Source organism: Falco rusticolus, chromosome 5 (genome assembly GCF_015220075.1).
Source record: "Falco rusticolus isolate bFalRus1 chromosome 5, bFalRus1.pri, whole genome shotgun sequence".
NCBI lineage: Eukaryota > Metazoa > Chordata > Aves > Falconiformes > Falconidae > Falco > Falco rusticolus.
Genome location: NC_051191.1, coordinates 72671921 through 72693984, shown reverse-complemented (window position 1 = coordinate 72693984; position 22064 = coordinate 72671921). Strand labels below are relative to the sequence as shown.

The 22064-nt window shown below is 40.4% G+C and overlaps 1 protein-coding gene across 3 annotated transcripts in view; it reads right to left on the bottom strand.

Moving 5' to 3' along the window:
• LOC119148996 (solute carrier organic anion transporter family member 1C1-like) overlaps positions 1–22064 on the bottom strand; it is a 24100-nt gene extending 2036 nt beyond the window's left edge. Inside the window, exons 1-14 of one of the 3 annotated variants that reach the window (XM_037389800.1) lie at positions 21956–22064; positions 17665–17819; positions 15172–15313; positions 14951–15083; positions 12702–12820; positions 11740–11886; positions 11525–11623; positions 9921–10166; positions 8861–9025; positions 8183–8378; positions 6554–6716; positions 4979–5163; positions 2090–2154; positions 21–138 (exon numbers count right to left, since the gene is read on the bottom strand). In XM_037389800.1, the coding sequence (XP_037245697.1) occupies positions 21–138; positions 2090–2154; positions 4979–5163; positions 6554–6716; positions 8183–8378; positions 8861–9025; positions 9921–10166; positions 11525–11623; positions 11740–11886; positions 12702–12820; positions 14951–15083; positions 15172–15313; positions 17665–17796 (1910 nt within the window). In that variant the 5' untranslated portion in view covers positions 17797–17819; positions 21956–22064. Of the gene's footprint in view, positions 1–20; positions 139–2089; positions 2155–4978; positions 5164–6553; positions 6717–8182; positions 8379–8860; positions 9026–9920; positions 10167–11524; positions 11624–11739; positions 11887–12701; positions 12821–14950; positions 15084–15171; positions 15314–17664; positions 17820–18811; positions 18836–20159; positions 20345–21955 lie in introns of those variants that run through there. The other 2 variants (XM_037389801.1, XM_037389803.1) reach the window with 2 other exon arrangements.

Sequence of the window (22064 nt, the reverse complement as noted above, 5' to 3'; positions counted from 1 at the left end):
TGTGCCTTAATTTGCCTTACCTGTATGCATTGGAGTCGTACAGCCTGCAGGCCCCTCGCTGCCCACAGCTTGTGCTTCCCCATTTCAAACATGTCTTATCAATCAGTGCACCAAAATAAACTGGCGCTGGAATCCCACCTGCAAGGAAACAAGCAAAAATGTCACAGGATATCACTGGAAAACCCGTATTTTTAGAAATCAGCTTTGTATTTTCTTAGTGGTAAGTTACATGCTGCAGTAGTGGCAATAGGTGGATTGGACTGTGGGGAGCTTTTCCTTTCGTTTATCAGAGTAACTGTAGGTTACTGTAGGACACCCTCTACCACCCACCACAACACCCTGTGTTGTGGGGATCATCAGTCCCCAGGAGATGTGGTCCGATGGGTTTGGCCAAGCTCCTAGTCATGCACATTGGCTTTTCAAACAAGGCTCTGAGAGTCACCGCTGGCTCCCAGTGCATGCTGAGCTCCTGCACGGGAGAGCTGGGCTGGTTGTGTGTTTGGAGCACTGCACTGATGCATAGTTCCCTCCTATGCGTAGCTTAAATTATCCGCATTGCCTGATAGTCCCTTCTGTCTGGATGATAAAGCAACCAGAATCCTTGGTGTGACTTGCCCAGACATGAGCTTATGCTTTACTGCAAAACGTGGCAGACATGGGACAAAAATCATAGCCTTGCTGAAGTAAAGGCAAATATTAATTTCAGAGGAATCTAGGTTTCAGTGTGTACAGGAGACCATGTCTCACATTAGCTTTGTTCCTACAGGAGTATTCTGCATTCTTATATAGGAAATCATTTTGTAAAGACAGGTACACTCTCAGCCTGCTCTGCCCTAGGGCTCCTGTGAGTCTGAACTCAGCAATCTATCTATAAAGGCCTGTGTATTATTATTATCAGCAGTGCTGTAGTCAGGGTACGATGGGACAAATGCTTGTTTTGGTGGTTCCTTAGAGAAGGAAAGCAGGAGCACATCAGTCTTGATCTCCAAGTCACTGAAGAGAAATGCCAGCTTTTTTTGAGTCAGAAACAGTGTCTCTATCCCCTTCTGCAATGGAGGGAACATGCTGGCTCAGTGTGCTGAAGCAGAAGCCTATAGAAAGGGGACAGTTTTCATAATGCTTTTTTTGTTTTGTTTTGTTTTGGTTTGGTTTGGTTTGTTTTGGTTTGGTTTGGTTTTTTTCTTTTCCTATGGCCAAAATGGCTCCAAGAATCCAATCGGCATTGCTTGTCCTGAGAGCTGGGGGAAAAAATTCTGCCCTTCCACTGTGTGATGAAAAGAGTAGAAGACAACAAAGTGTGGATACACCTTCCTATCTCAAAATGTCCCATTGCAATCCAGAGCAGAGAGTACAGCCCTAACCTCGCTCTGACTGTAGACATTTGAAAGCAGCTGTTCATTTCTTAGGCTTCTTAGCAAACCCAAGGGCTTGTCTCCACACACATTTCTCTACATTTCTGAAATGCAGGTATTCCTATTCCATTGACAAAGACAACAAAAGGAAACAGAGAGTTTTCTTGCCTGCCTAGGCATCTTCATCATCCATCTCATTAGCAACTCTCAAATGAAAAAGGAAAAAAACCCACCATTGCAGCATGTTTAAAGGGAATTGTAATCTAAGCTGTCTTCTACCAGCAAAGTGAAGTTTCTACATGGAGAAAACATTCTGCTATGGGCAGAGTTGTATCAGTGTTGAATGAAGTCCTACTAGAGTACGGCTTCTCAATCTGGCAGCATTGCGTCTCAGTGAGCCACTGGTTGAATCATATTTGAAATCTTGTTGTGTTGTTTAGAAATTCAAGGTAATACTTTAGTTTTTCTTAGAAATTCTTCCCATTTTAGAATACCAGGCTCCCAGACTGCAACACCTGCACCAATCAGCAGGTCAAAGATTTTCAGAATTGTGTTAGCTGGTCTCCCAATGAACTCCTGACTGAATATTGGACCTTCAGGGAAAAAACCAGGATCTTCAGGAACAGCCCAGGATCTAGAAGCTATTTCAAGGATAAATCTGGTTTACAAATGGTGGTTGCATTGGTGTCATTTAAAGCCATACGAGCAAGCATCTCAGTCAGAATGATTTCTCTTACCTAGAATTCTCATAATGAGTGTGTATAGACCAACTGCAAGAGATTTCAACTCTGGCTGAACACATCTGAAAGAAAGTGAGAAGTATGAAGTATTTTTCTATGTAGTGGTTAGACATGTTTATTAAACTACTGTTAGTTACCCTGAATTTAATACTCTTAATGACAGAAAGCTAAGCTTTGGAAGGAGACTTCTTCCTACATCTCCTGAAAATACATTAAGTGGTATAAAAAAGGTGAATTAATCTATTGTTTTCCAATCACATAGCTCCTGGGAAGTCCACTCACTAAGCATAATGAAAGAAGTGAAATTTTAAAGTCATAATCACAGCCTATCCTAGTCTTATTGAAATGGGCTGTCCAACTGTCTCAACCCCTGGCATACTTTTTCCTCCCTTGGTGGGATATACCTTACTCACTTGATGGGAAATATCATGTTGACCTATAACAAAAATATTGCAAGTACCTACGTTAGTACAGCGTCTTTCTACTCTCAAATGACATCCCTCTGTACAAATGCACATCTTGAAATACACAACGCCAGCTGGCAATATGCCCATGTTTCGTGGGGAACCACATCCCATCGGCATCAGAAATGAGCACTGATCTTGGATCCATTATACATCCAGGCTCTGCCACCTCCTTACAATTATTAATGTCTTCAGCACTCAGAAAGGTGTCTTACAGACACGAGGAAGGAAGAAGAGTTCATATACCATTTTCGATGCTCAGTGAAGATGACATAATGCTCTTACGACTACCATTAAATTTGCCACTAATGTATTTTTCTACTGAGTGAGTTTTCTCTTCAGGTTATTGAAAGGTGTAGAGGAATGAAGGTGGGTTAATTAGCATTGATAATGTACAGCTGTGGGCTGGCTTCAGGGGCAGTGGGTTGGCTGATGTGGATAAGGCACAGCTGTGGATGGTTCTGTGAAGAGGTTGAGAGCCAGTGAAGAGGGAGCAGCCGAGGAAGAGAGAAGAAGAAGCAGAGAGAGAACATGTGCCCTGCATGAGGTGAGACTAGAAGGCAGCAGAGGGACTGGCATGAAGAGTATGCTGGTATGAGATGGTAAAAGACCTTGTTGCAGCTTGATTGTTTGGAGAGTGCTGTGACAATTGGTGCCCTGTGTAAGGACCTTCAGATTATGAGACTGAGTGTAACGAGTGGTGACAGCGGTGATGGCTGTGCCGGGGTATGTTTGGAACAGCAATGGCAGTGACCCAATGTAGTGAAGACAGGCGAGGATCGCCTGCGATCCATATCACATTGAGATAGGCAGGAAGAGCCTGGGGATCTGGATCAGACACTGGTAAAGGTGAGCCATTGGGATCAAAGAGAAGGAATCCTGACTGCTGTGGAGTTAAGAGACTGAGGGTAACGGGTGATAGCAGCAGAGTACATGGCCAGACGTGGCAGCAGCCTGCAGTGGCAGCGGGTCCGGCTAGACAGCAGTGATGGCTGTGCCGGGGGAAGGTGCAGGAGCAGTGTGGTGCCGCGGGTGGCTCCTGCTGCTGCTTGGCCTGGTGGTATTCTTGCCAGTGTTTATGTGCTCGTTGAAGGTGTCTCCACTTGTAAAAGAAATGGGTGACCACAAGGATGTTGAGAAGTTTTTCAGAAAACAGAATGATGTGTTAGTGCTGTATTCTAGATCTGCTGCAAGCTCACTCAGGTTACTGTCCAGTGTGATCCAAGAGGTGAAAGGACAAGGTACTATAAGTTCATCAGAACCTCCCTCTGAAGAAATCAAAATCCTAGATGCTAAGAAAGCAGATAAGAAGAAAGGTGATCAACCTGCAGAAGATGAAAAGCCTAAGATAAAAGTGAAGAAGGAATATAAGTATGCGTTCAGGGACAAGTTGTCCAAACTGTATGAAAAGTTTATTTGTAAAAAGGTATTTAACAATCATCACAGCCAAAGGTATGAAATGTTAAAAAGGAAAAGAAAAAAAGGGGGTGTGTGTGGGGGGAATTGTAGAGGAATTATAGAGTACTGTATGAAAAACTTATTTGTAAAAAGGTTGTAATGATTGTTAAAAACATAAGGTATGAAAATCTTTAAAAAAAAGAAGAAAAAGGGGGAATTGTAGAAGAATGAAGCTGGGCTAATTAGCATTGATAATATACAGCTGTGGGCTGGCTTCAGGGGCAGTGGGTTGGCTGATGTAGATAAGGTGCAGCTGTGGATGGCTCTGTGAAGGCTGAGAGCCAGTGAAGAGGGAGCAGCCGAGGAAGAGAGAAGAAGAAGCAGAGAGAAGGGAGAGAACACATGCTCTGGATGAGGCGAGACTAGGAGAAGGCAGCAGAGGGACTGGCATGAAGAGTATGCTGGTATGAGATGGTAAAAGACCTTGTTGCAGCTTGATAGTTTGGAGAGTGCTGCGATAGAAAGGTATTTGCTAATTTGTATTTGTGGTTCCAAATCACATCCTGGTATGCCTGCACTCTCTGTACCTTGACACATATGATCATAGGAGCCTCAGGCTGAGCCTTCATATGTCCTGGTTTTCCAGACATCTGATAAGCACAATCTGTTAGGGCAACCCCAGATTCAGAAATCCTGATAATTGCATGGCAATTTTCAAAATCCGTACAGCCAGAATATCCAAGCAGAGAAAGGATGTGTTCTGGAAAATCTGGGTGTATGGCAAGTGTAAGAGAAACCGTTTCACAATAGCTGGAAGCAACACACTAGAACTGACTTACAGACAGCAGCAAAGTGAGGTTTGATGCTAACAGCTACAGAAAAATGTGAAATGACAAAATTCATTAAAAAAAGCATATTATACTGCAAGGGTTTTTTTCCCTAAGGGAAAAAGAGAAATCTAAACATAATTTTGATCCCCTCATTGGAAAGCCTCAATCTTTGGTACACAATTAGTTTTACTTACCTAAACATAATCATGTATGCTGGGGTGCCTCCCAATGCATAACAAAAGCCACTTATAACTTGTATTACTGTATAATAAATGAACTTCATTGAACAATCTTTACTTTTCGGACATTGCCCCAAGGTGGCAGAGTTATTTCCTGTCCATGAACTGCTGGCTTCAAGACAGCTGCAGTTATGGAAGACCTGGAAGACACAAAGCAGATTTGGTAGGACACTGCTCATGCAATGGGGAATCCTGCCTTCAGTCACAGGCAGAGCCTGAAGCCTTCCTAAGCATCCCTTTCCTATCTTATTTTGCCTTTCTTGAGCCAATGGACAGCAGCTTCTTTTCTTTCCTACAGACAGTGCTCAGTGTTGGAAGGGACATTCTGTGCCAGCCTGTTTTCACCAGTGGTCATACAAGCCCTTTTAGGAAGATGTTTGGAATAGCCACGGGACCTTTGAGGCTGGCCTCACCCTTTGTGTCGCTGGAGGGCAGTGGAAGTAGCAAAGCGAGGCTCAAGGAGCTGTGCCTTTTGCTGTTAGGTGACACTACTTGTTAGCTGGCTTGTCTCTGTGAAAGCACCTGGGTCACAGGTCCCTCTCTGCTAGTACTGATACACAAGAGGTACCTCACAGCTGTAAGTAGCAGCTGCCTGTCAAGACACAGCTCACACAGAGCCCTGAGATAAGAAGTAGGTGTGCTGATAGCTTAGGAGGAATAGCTTTTAAGCAGGGATTCAAGGCCTTGAGGGAAAGGGAACTGTGAGCCACAAACTATAACCTCTACAGAAGCAGACTGGTGTGGGAGGTAGCAGTCCCACTGCCACAGATGTGTTTGGCCTTTCTCCCCTGCCTTCCCCCCTTAGGGTTTTAAGCAAAGAATGTGTTTTGGAGATGACTGTAGACAACAGATAGAAACCAGTTGCAAAGAAAAGTCTGTTGGAGGGAAAATTGAGTGCAAAAGACAGCTCCAGACCATGTATCTTCTGGAGTGATCATCTTGCATCAGAAAACATGGGAATTACTCAGTCCAATGAAGGTATATATCTATGGGCCTGTCTGGGACTCCGTGCGCTAGCCCCAGCTCTTGGTGCCGAGCAGAAATCAATCAGCTATAGAAATAAGCAGTATCCTGCCATTCCAGGGTCTCACACGGAGGAAACAAGCTGCTTCCCCTCAAATCAGTCTTCATACTTACACATTAATGATCAGTATCAGGGAAGAATATACACTATCTTGGGGACGGCTGGCTAAAACCTCAGGGCAGCCAAACTGAGGTTTACAAAAGGCAAGCTGTGGACAACCTTCAGGCAACATGTAACAACTTTTGTTTGTTTCCCCCTCCTGTATTTAATCTACAAAAGATGAAAATTAATAGCTACAACGAGGAGCTAGGGCTCTTTGCTTAATGCTTGGTAACTCAGAGAAATTTCTATGTCTTCTGTGCTGTTCATAGCCAGAAAACATAAATACTTTTCTGACTGGTCCCCACTAACTTTGGTTTTCCTTAAATGCATTATACTACAAAATTCCTGACATTACGGGGGAAATAAGCTATTAGAAAACCTCAGAAACTAAAGCATGGTCTTACTGTGTTCTTTCCATGTCCCACCGAAGTCGTGCACCCAGCTAGACAGGCCGACACGTATGTGAGTCCATTGTCTCCACACACAGGATCCCATGCTTTGGAGGCACATTTGCAGTCAGAGTTGCACTCAGAAAATATGGCATTTTCATTGTATGGAATGGGTTTGCTTGGAAATTAAGTTCAGACAGGTGTAAAAGTGTAAGACATTTTTAATTCAGGGCTGAGGTCAGTGTAGTCCCCTCTGTGTGACAGTGTTGCTGTCCTGAAACCCCCCTCATACATTTTCATAGCTGAGTCTCTACAGTATTGATCTGTTTGTTTGAGATTCCATCCTACTTGCACTGATATGAAAGTGATTACTAGATTAGAAAGAATTTTAAAACAAAATGTTGCTATTGATTATAGCTGGCAGTTGTATACAAAAAAAAAAAAAAAAGGAAAAGTTGAAAGGCTTTGAGAGGTCAGCTAGAGTACTCCCTAATTGGATGCAGAGCTAACGTCAGTTAACACAGTCTTATCGGGTACATCTTTAGATGCTGGTAAATATGCATCAGGGAGAGAAACTAGATTTCCTGGTCTCCATAGTAAAAAAAATACTCCTCTCTTAAAGCCTAGCCCAAGTCTTCCTAGAGGATATGGAGAATGTAGTATTCCCTTTTACTTTCAGATGTTCTTTGGGTATTGATCTGTAACAGAGAGGGATGTCTTCCTTCATCTTCTCCTTTCTGGGTTAAATAAGCTTATGTGCTTGCCATTTCTTTCATCTCTGTGCTTACTCAGCATATTCCACTAAGTCCACCATTTGCATTCTTAGTGAAAGCATTGCAGAGTAAAGGACAAGCAAAAATTAACCCTCAGGTTCCAACAAATATAAACCTCCTTGGCATCCTGCCTGTCCGGTTCCACATTTTCAGCTGTGAACCAGTATGATTTGATACATGAACTAAAGTGACAAATTATTGAACTGTGGGTGAACTTCAGGGGGAGGCAGACAGGTTCAGACTAGCCAGGAGGTACTCTGAGCAGGCTGGACATGAGGCAGTGACATCCCATATGCTACTGTGGTGCTGGGCTGCTTGAACAGCCAGATCCTAGCATGCGTCCCCTGTACTGGTATCTTCACTCACTCCAAGGAAAAAAATAACAGCCTGTAACTTTTATACCCTGTCTCTCTCCTGAGAGGAGAGAGCATCTTCAGTAGGCATAAAAGCATAATTTTGGTTTACAGTAGACTGAGAGTCTAGTACGTTGCAGCCTTTTCATCTCTGTGCAGCATATGCTACCAATGCTCTGTTACATACGCTTCACTGTTTTACTGAATACACTTCGCTAGAAAATTGCTTCTGTTGTAGAGATAGCACTATGTGAAACAGCAATACCAGCCCACATACAGCTAAACAACCTACACCAGGAATGATGTAATTTTATTTCTAATTAATCTTTAACCAGTGTTGTGCTTTGGCAGCCTGACACTCTGCTGACCAACAAAACTATCACAATGACACGGGGTAGCATTCACTTTCTCTTAAGCATTGGAAAAGCATGTTCCTCTTTTAGCCTTGATGTCATAGTACATTTTTTGAATTATTGCTGCCATGGAGAAAAAAATACTCTTCTTCCTTTTATACTCACCCTTCATAGGACACTGTCATTCCCGCTACCACATGGTTCTCACAGCCAACAAAAAAGTGCAAGAGACTGGTAACATAGGCCAAAAATGACATGGTAAATGCAAACTTTGTTGCTCCAATGATGCTCATTTTGTACTTTTTCATTATGAGTCCTCCTAGGAAAATTCCAATACCTACAGGAGGTAAGGATGTCAATCCTGAAAGAGATTATAGAAGGGGAATGTTAAAATAAGAGTCACAATGGGCTTAAGAGCCAAAGTCTGTCCTCAGGTTGATGTCCCTGGCTGCTTCTGTTATGACGACTCTAGGTGACTTTGTGCTCAGCCTAATCCCTGTGTTGTATATGCAATTTCTAACCCCCAAAATCCACTTCCATGGCAAGGCATTGGTCAGATGTTGAAGCAATTAAAAATCCCACACCACATTTGTTGCATATTTGGGATGCCCTTGCGATAATACAATAAATACGATATGATACAATATAATAATTTATTCTGGTCCCATAGACACCAAAACTGTACTTCGTATGCTGCTATTATATAACTCAAGTTCAGGAGAGACTGGCATTTACATCAGTCTGTTTGGCAAGAAATTCTGTCCCAGAAAAAGCATGCCAGAACTTATCCCCATGCACTTCTTATAGCATAAACAGCCATTGCTCATGTCAGGTGTAACTCACCTATTAGAAAGTTAGATTTAGATGTAGATTGTCCATACTGCTGTTCCATGTACTTTGGTTTGTAAGTCAAGAAACCAATAAAGCTACTGAACTGTAACACTGAGCAACACAAAAATGTAAAGTACATTCGATTACTCAATACTTTTTTCAGGGATGTGCAGAAATCTGAAAGAAAGGGATATATGAGTTGGCTTTGAAAGATGCATGGCATAATTACTGGTGAGTAATCTCCAAAATTTAGGGCAAAATCCTTCTCTCAGCTGTGCAAGTGCGACTCATACTGTTCTTCATTTGTATGCGAGTATCTTAAAGCAAAATCATGTTCTTGAAAAACACCAGAGGTTGGGATACAGGAAGAAAATCCTAAAAGAACACAGAAGTATGGCTTAAGGCCTGGGTGCTCCAGTGAGATCTGCACATCAAAACTAAAGGGCTCCTCATAGCAAAGACTTCTTTCAGCTTACATGAATATTATCACAGGTTCAAGATTAAGTGACAGCTGCCTTTGTGGAGATGCCCAATGTCTTCTTCTAGGATCTGAACAAAGGCAAGAGAATTTGACTAATGATGCAAAGTCATCTCTTCCCACCACCTTTCCACCCCTTTCTTAGCCTAAGGACTGCACAACCAGGGCTGATATTCAAGCCTGCTGTAGCTTCCTCAGGCAGCAATGTGCTTCAGAGTCTCCGTGAGCTGTACGATGATCAGATGAGTAATTTGTCTTTCATTATTGCAAAAGGACCCCCCTAATATTTTCTTCAAGTTCTGATAAGTTTTCCACTGTTCAAATTTCTTCTAGCACGAAATTTTAGAGGTAGGTGCCACCCAGGTGATGATGCATTGCAAGGGATGCATGCAGAACCTCACAGTCTTGAACAAGCTCTTTGACTTCTGATAAAATTTAGCAGATCCCTCCTTTCCTGCGATGAGTGAACTGGTTTAGACTGAAATGCAGGGTTTTAATAAAATTAAAAAAAAAATAAAATTGCAGAACTATTACATTCCTGCTGTAGGTTATGCCTATTGCTTGTCACATTTATACAACATGTGAAACACTTGCCTTTCAGTATTACTGACCACTTCTTTGGCTTAGGTTTTGCAGGAGCAAGTTTATTCCTTGTGCTGCCCATGTTTCCCAAAAGACTGTACGAAGTTCTGTCATTATTGGCTTCCTCTGGCTTTTTCAGACTCTTTGGCAGGAAGCAAAATGGAATAGCAGCTATCAAACTGGCTACTCCACCTATTAAAAATCCAAGCCACCATGCACCCACCCAGCGGGAATCTTGTGGGGTGATAGTGATGCTTCCTAGAATTGAGAAAAACAGATGCAAGTTACCTAAATGAAGAAGTTGAACCTTCTCTTTGTCTGCATTTTTCAATGTCTGATTTTCTGTGGTAATGATAATCATCTATGAGACACCATTCATGCTGTGAAGGCATCAGGAATCATACCCTGGATGGTGTTATGTTTGATCTGCCTTTTTACATCTTATGATGACTGCCGTTTTGTGACATACATGGCAACACAGAGGTCCTTATCCAACAAACAGGAAACCAAAATAGGTGCAGACAGGCCCCAACCAGGTGGTCCTTTTAGGGCTGATACATTTCTGCTGACACCATCCTCTGCTAACCTGAATTGTGTCATTAAGCATATGGGCATCCTCTGTGGCATCGGCAAGATTAGCCATGACTATAAACTTTGTATTTATTGCAAGGAGGATGTGACTGGCTGGTTGCGTTTTTAGGACTGTCACATGTTAGCATATTTGGTGGTGGACCAACACTGTAAGGCTTTTCAGTGTGACCAGGATTGGCTCACTGTTATGCATATGTAAAGTCAAACATTGGCTTAACAAAGGACAAAGACAAAATAGTTCGCCTGTCTAACTATAGGCGATCTCCTGAAGATCTGAAAACTTCTCTGTCCTGCTAATCCTAAAAACAGGATCACCCACTGTTGCTGCTACAGAGGGCCTTTTCCTGAAAAAGCCATCACCGGTCTGTACGGCCTGACACCCCATCAGTTTGGTCTGGCAGGTGGGGAGGTGGGCTGGCCAGGAAACACCACCTTGGAGATGGTTCCTGCCTCTTCTGGTGAAAGGAAATAGGATGAAGGGCCACGGCCACCACTTAGGGGATTGCTATTCCCCACTGGCATTTTGCAGATATGAATACATGCATGTGTTTTCTTTTCATCTAAATAAGCAAAGGCTGACAAAAAGTGTACAATGTACTTCAAACTTTACATGAGTAGTAAGTAATGTAAAATGCTCAACCGAAAGGGTGTGAAATCCACCAAAGCTGTAAAATTGCTATGCTAGCAGAATCCTTTCACTAAAGTCCCCGTTAGTAAAACATCTCTGTTCTGTGAAAGTTCTTGGTACTAACTTTAAAAGTTAAACACGTATTTTAGTCCTTTAATCCTAAAACACAGTTCTAAAATATGTTCCCTGTCTAATTCTGCCTTTACCCTAAAAGCTTCCAGTAATTTAATGAAAATGTAATAAACCATATAATAAAATTAACAAAATAAAAATAAATCAGATATAAATTATATTAATGTAGTTAATTTAATATTTAATAAAACCTTATACAACTGTGTAGAAGGATCTGTTAGGAACATGTATTAACTTACTTTCACTTTTCCTCTATTTTGCTTACCTAAATCCACAAATCCAATATCCACGTACAGTTTTGCACATAAAGATCCCAACAGGAAACCGAACATTGGGCCCAACATGGCTATTGTGTGCAAACATCCTGAAAATATAATGAGGCAGATGCTAGTACATTTTAATGGTTGAATGTTTTCTTCTGCAGAGGGTGATTGGCCTCTTATACTAGGAATCCCTTCATTTACTTCATGTTGAGATTACCTACATATACAGGAACGTTCTCTTCTTTAGCAAAATCATCAAGGTAAGAGATGCCCAGTGGCGTTATTGGTGTCTCACCAATTCCACGTAACATGTTTCCCAGTAAGATATATACCCACATATATGACGATGGTTCCTTCTCACAGCCTGCAGATGAGATATTACATCTTTGTAACAGAATAGTTTAATGGGAAACAGTGACAAAACACAGGAAATTCAGCACATGAAATTATTACAGTTTAGTATTTAGGTATTAACAACATTTCCTTATGGAAGATTAATGAAAGGCCATCAACCTCATTATACTTTTTAATATTTTTTTAATAACCCTTTCCTCCTCCTCCATTGTATTTGGTTTCTAAAAACACAGATAAGTATCACCCATTAGAAAAAATGCCTGTGTAAAATAAAATGACAGATTGATATTGTCATAAATATATTACCTGGCATATAACATATGTCTTTAACTTAGGAAGTCTGAGATGGTTTCTGGGGCACAGCTTGGCTCTTTCTCTACCTATGTCCCATGCAAAGCAACATTGAAAACAGCTATATTCCATATTGTAAGCAAGATCATAGAAATCTCCATTTATTTCCAGTTAACTCAGTGCAGTTTCGTGTTCCGTCATGCTATCTTTTCCACCTTCCCTACTCCAGCTCCTGGGTAACTGAATCCCTTCAAACACAGCCTTACCATCCCTTTCAGCATTAGGCTGATTTTACTGTAATTTGAAAGTGTGAACACAGGAAATTAGGCATCTGGATACTTATAATTTGTGTTTGCTGGATGTTTGTTCTCCAAATGAGATGCACAAAGTGAATTTAAGTGTTGGTAATGTTCCCAGACAGACAATGAAGTTAGAAACCTAACTAAGCATCTTGCATGGGGCAATGATTTACTCCACTTGCAACCAGGGATAAAACTAGCTCCTGTATTTGTACCTCCACTTACAGGTCCTTACCTGATTGGGAGATTTCCAACATCTTCGTTTTGTTCACATCTTGATGTAGGGAACAAGGATTTATGCTTGAAGTTAAGTTGGCTGAAGAAGCTGTATGTGGTGCTGTCTCATACTTATAACTGAAAACACAAAGTAGTAAGTTCAGAAGCAGTGCTCACTAGGGAAATACTAGAATAGTAGGGGAGGAACCACTTGACTGCGGTTTACCTAAAAAGAAAGGTAACTTTGTTTAAAGTTCTACTGAAGGAGCAACATAGAAGATTATTCAAGCATATTTTGGAAAGCCAAAACACTAAAAAAACCAACCAAAAAACCCCCTAGAATAATCTGTCTAAAAGACATAACCTTTTAAACTGTAAAATTCAAAAGGGCTTTTGAAAGTAATTCATATAGGATCGAACTTCCAGTGTCAAAATTTAGGCTCAGGTCCAAGACTGGTCCCTGTCTAATTGTTTAGAAGATCAATTCTTCTGAAAAAGAAGAAACTGTTGTGTGTGAGTGTAAGCCCTCCTTTTCATCCTACATATGTATTTTGGGCTGAGGGGGGAGGAGAGGGATGAGGAGAAATAATCCTCAAGCAGTACCCATTTGTCTGATAATTGGCATTGGCTTTAGAAAGAGCTGTTGTATAGCATCAGGTGAACAAAATTAGTGGCTAAAAGGCACTCTTTAGCTGTGTTTACAGGGAGCAGGGCACTGCTGTGGGGAGGCAGCTGAGCAGTTCGGGTGCTGGAAGCTGCTCAGCTGCTTTAGCATAATCCTTTTCCCAGATATGAGCCCTGCTGAGGTGCAAAGTACAAATAGCTTAAGCAGAACAGTATAGCAAAGCACACATTTTGTTTCTAGGAACTGGGCAGCTCTGTTAGACCAGGCAGGCTTATTTTTCAGGTTGAAACAAAAAGCATTCATCAGGAGAGACAGTGCAGAACAGTTTCCTTATAAAAATACAGGCCCAGGTTCATCAGAAACCGTATGAGTTTCCAGTGGAGATGAGCAAGCTACATAGCTGTCTTAAGCAGTGGAAAATAGAAGGCTGCTGCTAATACAAAATCCACTGTCATGATAAAAAGCATTCCTCCATTTTCTTTTGACAGTAGTATACCTAAAATCATTCTAATATATTTAAGAGAGCAAGAGAAATATGTCTTACTCTATGTGTTGTCACAGTATCAAAGCTATGGCTAGAAATGTTACATGCATATAAGCAATGTGCAATAATTCTCTGAGCCTGGAGGAAATGAATAAAAATTAGCTTAACCAGACACGGAAAATAAGTTTAACCAGTCGTATGCCTTTGGAACAGGAAAAAACGTGGTACCAGTTCTACCAGCACTGATCTACCTGCAGACTCTGAAGCTGAGAGGCTGCTTTGTGTGAGGGGTAGCTGTTTGCCACAGAGACCAAAATACGTCATCTCAGACAAGGCTCTGGTTTCTTCTTTCAAGGAGCAGGAATTCTTCTAATGAGCATTGTTGCAGGTTGGCTTCTTTAGCGAGTAAGCTCTGAATCCCTGATTTTACCTCAGTTCCCTGTTACTATAAATAGAGCCATATTTCAGGTAGGGATGTCACTCAATATGAAGTTACCTGCTCAGTGCTTGGAGATCCTGTTCAAAACAGCACAGACTTATCCTGGAAATTATATAAGTGGATTTTATATTCCTCATAACTTTACCGTGGTTCATAATGGTTTGACTTTCCTGCCGACATGATCCTGACATCTCTGTTAGCAGCCAGTAAATACCACATTCTTAGGTTAAGACTGATTTTCCCAATAATCTGTTATTACAGTTTGCCATTCAGGAAGAGTATATAATTCATTCAAGAAATGACATGAGCCTAGCAGCATGGTGGAAGACTTTCAAAGAATGATATATTTTGTTTGAAACTTGAGTTTTTGTAACATTTTCATAGGTGTTTCCTCCTGAAAAAATAAAAATTCTAAAGATTTTGTAAAATCATTTCCCTCTTCATCTCTTTTCTGAACAAGTTTGACTGAAAACTAAAGCATTGTGATTTTCCTGCTTTTGCAAGAAGTTGAACTTTTACTTCAGAGGAGCCATATTTTTCCAACCAGATATAACGAACAGTGATGTGTGTGTTAAATGTGATTCATTGCACATCAAGGTGAGGTTCTATAGACCTTTGGTAATCTAAGACTCAGTGTACATCAATTTTTATTCAAAATCTAGAAAGCAGTATCCAATTCCAATGTTAGGCTATGCAAAATGATTCTTGATCAGTACTTACTATCCCATGAAGAAATGAGGCATTGCTGTTAAAAGACTTCCCAAAGCCATGGTAAAGCATCCAACAGCTATTACTTTGGGCCTATGAAGTTTAGCTCCAAAGTAGCTTACAAATGCAATTACCAGCAAGTTACCTGGAAGGTAATGAACCAAAATTAGTGCCAGATGTTGTGCCTCATATTTGTCTGAACAATGTTCTGCACGTTACAGAATATAAATTACCCATCTCAAAGCTTCCATCAATGAAACCAACAGTAGATGATGTCAGGTCAAACCTTCGTTCAATCTGGGTGATGGAACTTTTCATAATTGTACCAGACAATGCTTTACTGAAGTAGCTGAACGATAAAGCAGCAAGAAATGCCTGAGGAAAGATCAAGAAAGAAAATGGGAGGTAGAGGCAGAGAAACTGGTCACAGAGGGATCAAATATGTTTAAAACTGTGTGGAGCAATCATCATCATGTTCTATGTTTGTTACTCAAATTGCCATAACAACGTTGTATGGGAATTTTCACATATCCCAATGCTACAGAGGGCCAAGGTGGTCTCTCAGCACTGTCTGTTCCCTGCTCTGGTTTTTGCTTCTGGAGAGGCTGGTGCTGGGTGCTGCACTGAGAGCAGCTGCTTGCTTTGGGGTTCAGGTTTGTCATAGCCATCTTAACGGCCAGGAAGCCTCATTTTCCCTGCATTGCTGGCCAGAGGTTTTCCGAAGCAGAAATCCTATGGACTATGGAAGTTAAATCTGGCAGACTCACTAGGGACTACTTACCTTACTGACATCCTGTGGTTAAATTTATCAGAGCGATGAGGCCCAGTGTTGGGCAGCCAAAATGGCGAGATTTCTAGATGTTGCAGAAAAGTAAAATTTGCCAGAGGTGAGATAACTGATCATGGTAGATTTACTGATCGTAGTCCAACCTAAAATTAATCTTGGTCCCAATTATCTTCTGCTTGGGCCACAGGTCACTTATTTTAGGCCAGGTCATAATGGGTTCTAACTCATACATACAGCTAGCCATGGCATCAAAATTAGGGCTTTATTCAAATTTTTATGGTATCCCACTATGTGGAAAGTGGTACAGAATGATTAAATTAATCTCTGTGTCAGATATATTTTGAAAGGTGTTGATTATGGCTATGTTGCCTGTATACCATATACTTCATAAGGGAAAGTTTACTATCCTTTATAATTTCATAGTTGTTTCCACCAACACACATTGTGGCTTTTATGAATAAAGATGTATTTGATAAAAAGTTAAAGTAGGTTGTTTAAATATTATCCAACTATTTCAACACAGTCTAAAAGACAAATAGACTTATTGCTCACTGGGTAAAAGTTCTAATACAGCACAGTGTTGGGTAAGTAAACAAAAGTAAATATAGATTAGACTTTGCAATACTATCTACTATAAGAAAGGCAGTGAATTCTGGAAGTAAAACCTTGAAAATAGGTACATTTACTCTCTTTTTGTCAGGAATAAGGACAAACATCTCACATGTGTGGGCTTTGTCCTCACAAGTTTTACATTTCCTGAGCTAGACTGGCAAAAAGTCTGCAAGAACCAACTTTCTTGCCTTTTGCCAGCTGTGCTTTCAGGGGTTTTGGCTGAAATCACCAACTGCTGATAAGCATGAAAACACAAACAAAAATGGCTTGGGTATTTTGGGTTTGAAAATGCAATCCCCAGGTAAACCACAATACATTTGATGGGAAGATGAGGGAGGATAATAGTTTGTCTTTTATTACCTCCAAGGTATTGTGTCTATTACACTTTAGTTGCCATAAAGTTAGGCATGGACCCACATCCTTGCAGCATTACCCATATATATGATGGTAAAGTTAGACCTGTGAGTCTCCCAGGGAGATCAGATTCTATTTTTGCAGGTCTATATGGGTGGCAAATGTGAGTCAGATAAAATAAGAAACATAACAGCTTTTGCCTGATATTTGAACTGAACTATTTTGGAAGTCTGAGAAGTTTGCAATTACCTATTTTCTTCCACTACTCTTTCATTTTACAGAGCTTTTTATAGAAAGAAATATGTCCCTGATTGCAACTCCATTGACCCTATGGAATTTAACCCAAGATGCAGCTGGCTGAAGTATTATACTCAAAGCATAAACCCAAACACATCAGTGTCAAAAGAAATCTTGCCTTTGTAGTATTTGCATCTCAGCCAGAAGCAATAAATACTAAGGCTTTAATACAAAAGCAAAATTCTTATTAGTTTACTTGCTTTGTTCCGTCAGTTCTTCTGGTGTGCTCCTGAAAGCTTGTGTATTTGTGGGAATCAATGGACTGTTTGACCTACACCCTGTACTACATAAAAGTCCTGGAATATGATTCACCTCACCATATTTTGGCCCTACAAGAATGGGTGGTGATAGCAACCTCCAGACAACACTGTATCATAGCCAAATATTTTAGGCTGCAAGTCTTCTAGACTCTCTAGCAAGAGGTTGCTACCTCTCTGTAATTACAAAAAAGGGGATCCACCTATGAGTAACTTGAGAGTAAATATGGTAGATCAGGAATTTTTATTTTCTTTAAGACAAAGATAGGATCCAACCATCCCCTGTACTTTCAGTGTATATTCAGTTCCAGAAAAGATAGGGGGAACAGGAATGAAGTAATCTGGCTTGTTGTATCCTGAACAACATTTCTTAACATATAACAGCAGTAATTGGTGGTGATATTATTAAGGAACCAAACCTTCAAGCCAGTACAACAGGAAGTCTTCTTTTTGACTGGTAGATTTTTTTTTGCTTCATCGTCCAAAAACTGGGAAGGTTCTGCTTCTTGATTTGAGTCATCGTCATTGCTGGGTTTGGTTTCCACTGTCATGGTTGATTTCTTTATTGAGTTTTCTGAACCCAAGAGAAAAGAGTAGTAAATAAAAAAAGCACATAGGCTGAAACAGAGTTGCTTAAGGACCTTTCTGCTGAAACAGTAGTTAAAGGAAAATGCTGCAATGTTGGAACTGAATCTTTTCATTGGAAAGAATTTGATTCAATGACTTGGGTATTTTGAAGTATATATTTGTAATTGTAATTTGAATGTATTGTAATTTAAATTATGAAGTATCTTGTTTTAACATCTTTTCCAGGTGAAATGGTTCTTCACTCTCCCCCTTCTCCTCCCCCCCCCCCCCCTTTTTTTTTTTGGTGGTGGGGTCTATAGACTTTTCATGCTAAAAAGACAATCTGCACAGAAGAGTAAGAGACAAAGTCTCTGTTTAAAACTAACTGCAAGGGTCAACAAAGCATCAGTGCTGAAGCACAGTGAGTATTAGAGAAAGTGAATTTGCAGGCCATGCAGCTTAAGACTGCGTCGTTTTGGTAAGATCTCTGTAGTAACATCATCCCATCTGACCAACTCCTTCACACTGCCCTGTTGGAAACAATTCATAATGACAAAAGAGTTTATTATTTTAGCTGACTGACCTCCTATAAGGATATCACATGTTTTTTCTTCTTGCAGTAGTATACAGGGTATCTCTAGTCGCCTTCTGCTTGCAGAGGGCTGCCTACATCCCCTAATGCATGAAATCATCTGCAACTCAGCAGTTCAGCAGAACTGCTCCAGTTCCCCTGGGAAGAGCACACCCTGTAGCCATAGATGACAAACCTTTATCCTCCTTTGATATAACATATTTTTTTATTGTTGAAAGCCTTGTTTCATGATTAAGTTGAATTTGATTCTATTGTAATGAATAGTATAATACTTCACATTTTTCTCAGTTTTTTTAAGCTATATCTGAGAGATGAGTAAGCAATTAAAAATAACAGTTCAGCGAAGAGCTGTAATGGAAATCTATGCATCTATTAAAAAAGTTTATTTAAAGAATGAAAACACTTGCCCGTTTGTGCAACTCCAACTACAAACAGAACAGATTTCTGAAGGAAGGTCCTGATGCCACTGTAGGAGCCCCTTGGAAAAAAATGGGTCACTTGAAACAAACCCTCTTCAGATCTGCAGATCTTGACACACAGGGTGGATAGCAGTATTGAAACTAATGTCCTCAACTCAGAACTCAGAAATCATAGCTCACAGGAACTAATTTATTTCACCTTTCACAGTAGTCTCCTCATTTTAAAAAACAGTGAAGAAGAGAGAGAGGGGTGCAGAAAATCACACAAAGAGGTTTTCCATGCTTGAATGGAGCTGAAAAAAGTTGGATGAACTTTTCCAATGCTGGAAAAAGTCCATCTGCAGTTGCAAATTGCTCTGCTGCAGGCCATGTGACAGAGTAACACTTGTCAGAGCATTTGAAGGGTAGGCATGATGGTGAGGAACGTTTTTCTTCACTCATAAGAGGGTTAATACCTAAGTATGATTAAAACAAATATACAGAGTTTTAAGCAACTTAGTTCTTAAAACTTAAGTTTTAAGCAACTTAAACTCCTGGTCTTAAGTTCATAAGCATGTCCCTAGGTACTACCACTGGCATGAAAAACTTCTTTCTCTTCCCACTGATCATATCTGCTTTCCAAATTCTTTACTCATGTGAGTACCACTGCTTCTGTGGCTGTGCTGTAAGTCTGGGTCAGAACACATATTTAAACAAAAAAATAGCTGTTCCTTCCCCTTGGCTCCTCAGACAGATAGGAACAAGAAGTAGAGGAAAGAATTTATGTTTATGAAATTAATATTCTTAGTGCTCAGGAAAAGTTAGTACACAAGTACTTTTGAGCATCTAGTCCTCTGAAATTTATCTGTCCCTATGTAATCCGAAGGTAGTAGCTTATCCTGTTATCATGATGCATTAATGACTACAATAAGATGCTGGGGTAGCATGTCATTGCAGGTCAAGGAACTAAACTGGCTATTTTGAGAGTTTGAAAGTACAGTATGAATTGGAATCTCAGTATGAGAAGGAGTGAAGGCAGAGAAACAAGAAGAGGCAAATCAGAGAAAAGAGAAAGACAGTCAGGTATCCGTACATGTAACTGAAGAAGTTTAGACATTGGGAGGCTATCCAAGTAAGTGCTTCAGAGAAAGACTGTAAAGGCACAAGAAGGGAGGACAGTAAGATTGAAAATTGCGAGCAATAAGTATCAAAGAGTAGGTTAAGCAGTTAGAGGTGAATAGTGAAAAAGGCATCTAGAAGCAGAGATTAGGGTACCAGGAAAGAGAAAAGATAAAAAAAGAGAACAAAAATAAAGTGAAATACAAATTTGTGGGGCAAAAGGCTGCTTGATACATACAGAAAGATACAGCTAGAAGTTAGTTGGCTTAGTACTGTCAGTTGTCAGCTCCTCCAATGATCCAGGGGAAGAACTATTGAACAAGAACAGGGGTGACCAGCTTCTGTCAGTAGTGAATGACACATATCTTATTGTTGCTTTGCAGAGATGCTACTGGAGATGGTGCTGTTTTTTCCTGGGGAATGCTAGGATGGGAGGAAGGAAGCGAGAAGGTGATGCAACTGTGCTAGAGAAATGTTAGAGCAAGTTATACGCAAGAACCAACTGTTGGAACTCCTGGCAGCATCTCCTCCTATCCTCAGTTGACCCTGACCTACACAGAAATCTGTTGGAGATAGAAGAGATCAGGGCTGGAGAAATGCCATTCCACAAGAAGATTAGAAAAAAAGATAAAAGGTCAAATCATGATTGATGTCAACGTAGATGTTGAGCCTGACAATTTCAAGTATTGATAAAGTGGCTATTTTAGATTTATTTCACTAGTAGTCTTTTCCATGCTTAATAAACCAAGGATCTGGTTACAAGCCAAGGAAAGGCTTGTTACCAGCCAAAGTATGAAACTTTCTGTACCAGATGTGTCCTCTCACTAACATGACTTCTCTATTAAACTTTGCCTGCACAAGCTGTTCTACTGTAGTAATGACCTGAAACAGTTGCATTTGCAGAAAGATGAGATCAGTCAAATAACATACTGGTGTTAAGTAGTCAATCAACCTAAACAAAAATCACCCTGAATTGCTTCTTGAGGGAAGAAAACAATCCTCTCTCCAAAAGCAAGCATATGGAAAAAACCTCAATAAAACATGAAAAAACCCTAAGCCATACTGTGAGAATGAAAGTTAACGCTCTTCTAATTCACTTTTACATCACACCCAGGGAACATTTGACAAACTCGTTTGATCTTGTGCTCAGGACAGTCTCAGAAACACTTTGGGTGGGGGAAAATCAAGGGTCTTAACTAATAATCAGTGTGGATCATTTGTGTTGTGGGAGCTGAGAGCTTTCATAGCATCATGGGAAACACGCAGCACCTTGCAAGATCACTCCAGAGTACAGCAGCCAGCCTTGCTCAGGACAGCTGCGGACTTCTTCAGTGCTTCAGGGTATATGAACGTATAGGGGCCTAATTCTCTGCCTGTTAGGTAGATTCACTCCCTAGTGAACATTAAAAAAACCGTAAGCTTGGTTTTCCACCCCCTAATTATATGCAAATTACAATGAATTAAAACACCCATTTAAACACCTTAGCATGAATAACAGGTAATTAGTTCCTACAGGTTTTGTAGATTCTTACGAAAGAAAAATATAAAGACATTTAAGGAACTTTCAGAATCCAGCAAAGACACTGTAAGTCCTTGGGCAGTTGCACTCTCAGGGGCTATATTGCCATCCAGTAGATTAACAAATCAAAAATCAAGAGCTACATTTCATTTGGTAGGTTATGGAACTGTATTTATTTCCCCTAACTGCAGTGCTAATCCAATTGCCTTATTAATTTTTAAATACATTAAGGGATTGTAGTAAGACCTTTTAAGTTAACCTAATAGGAAAAATGAGTATCACAGTGCTGTGCAGGCCTCAGTGCCACTTGCATTGTTCAAGATATATGTTACTTACTGTTCAGAGACACTCATACAAATTTATGATGCGCTCATTAAAGCATTGACACAACAGGAATGTTACTGGCCACAGCAAATGCAACTGATACTACACAGGTAATGTTCATTAGCTGCAAACACTAAATGGCAACATTTTAAGGTTAAGACAAACAAAAAGAATATTAAAATGGTTCCTACCTAGGTCCAGTATCCACAACAACAGCAGTTATACTACCACACAAATGCTCAAAAGTCAGAGTATTCTCTTGTTAAGCAAAGCTGTGCTGGTACTTAGTAGAAGAATCAT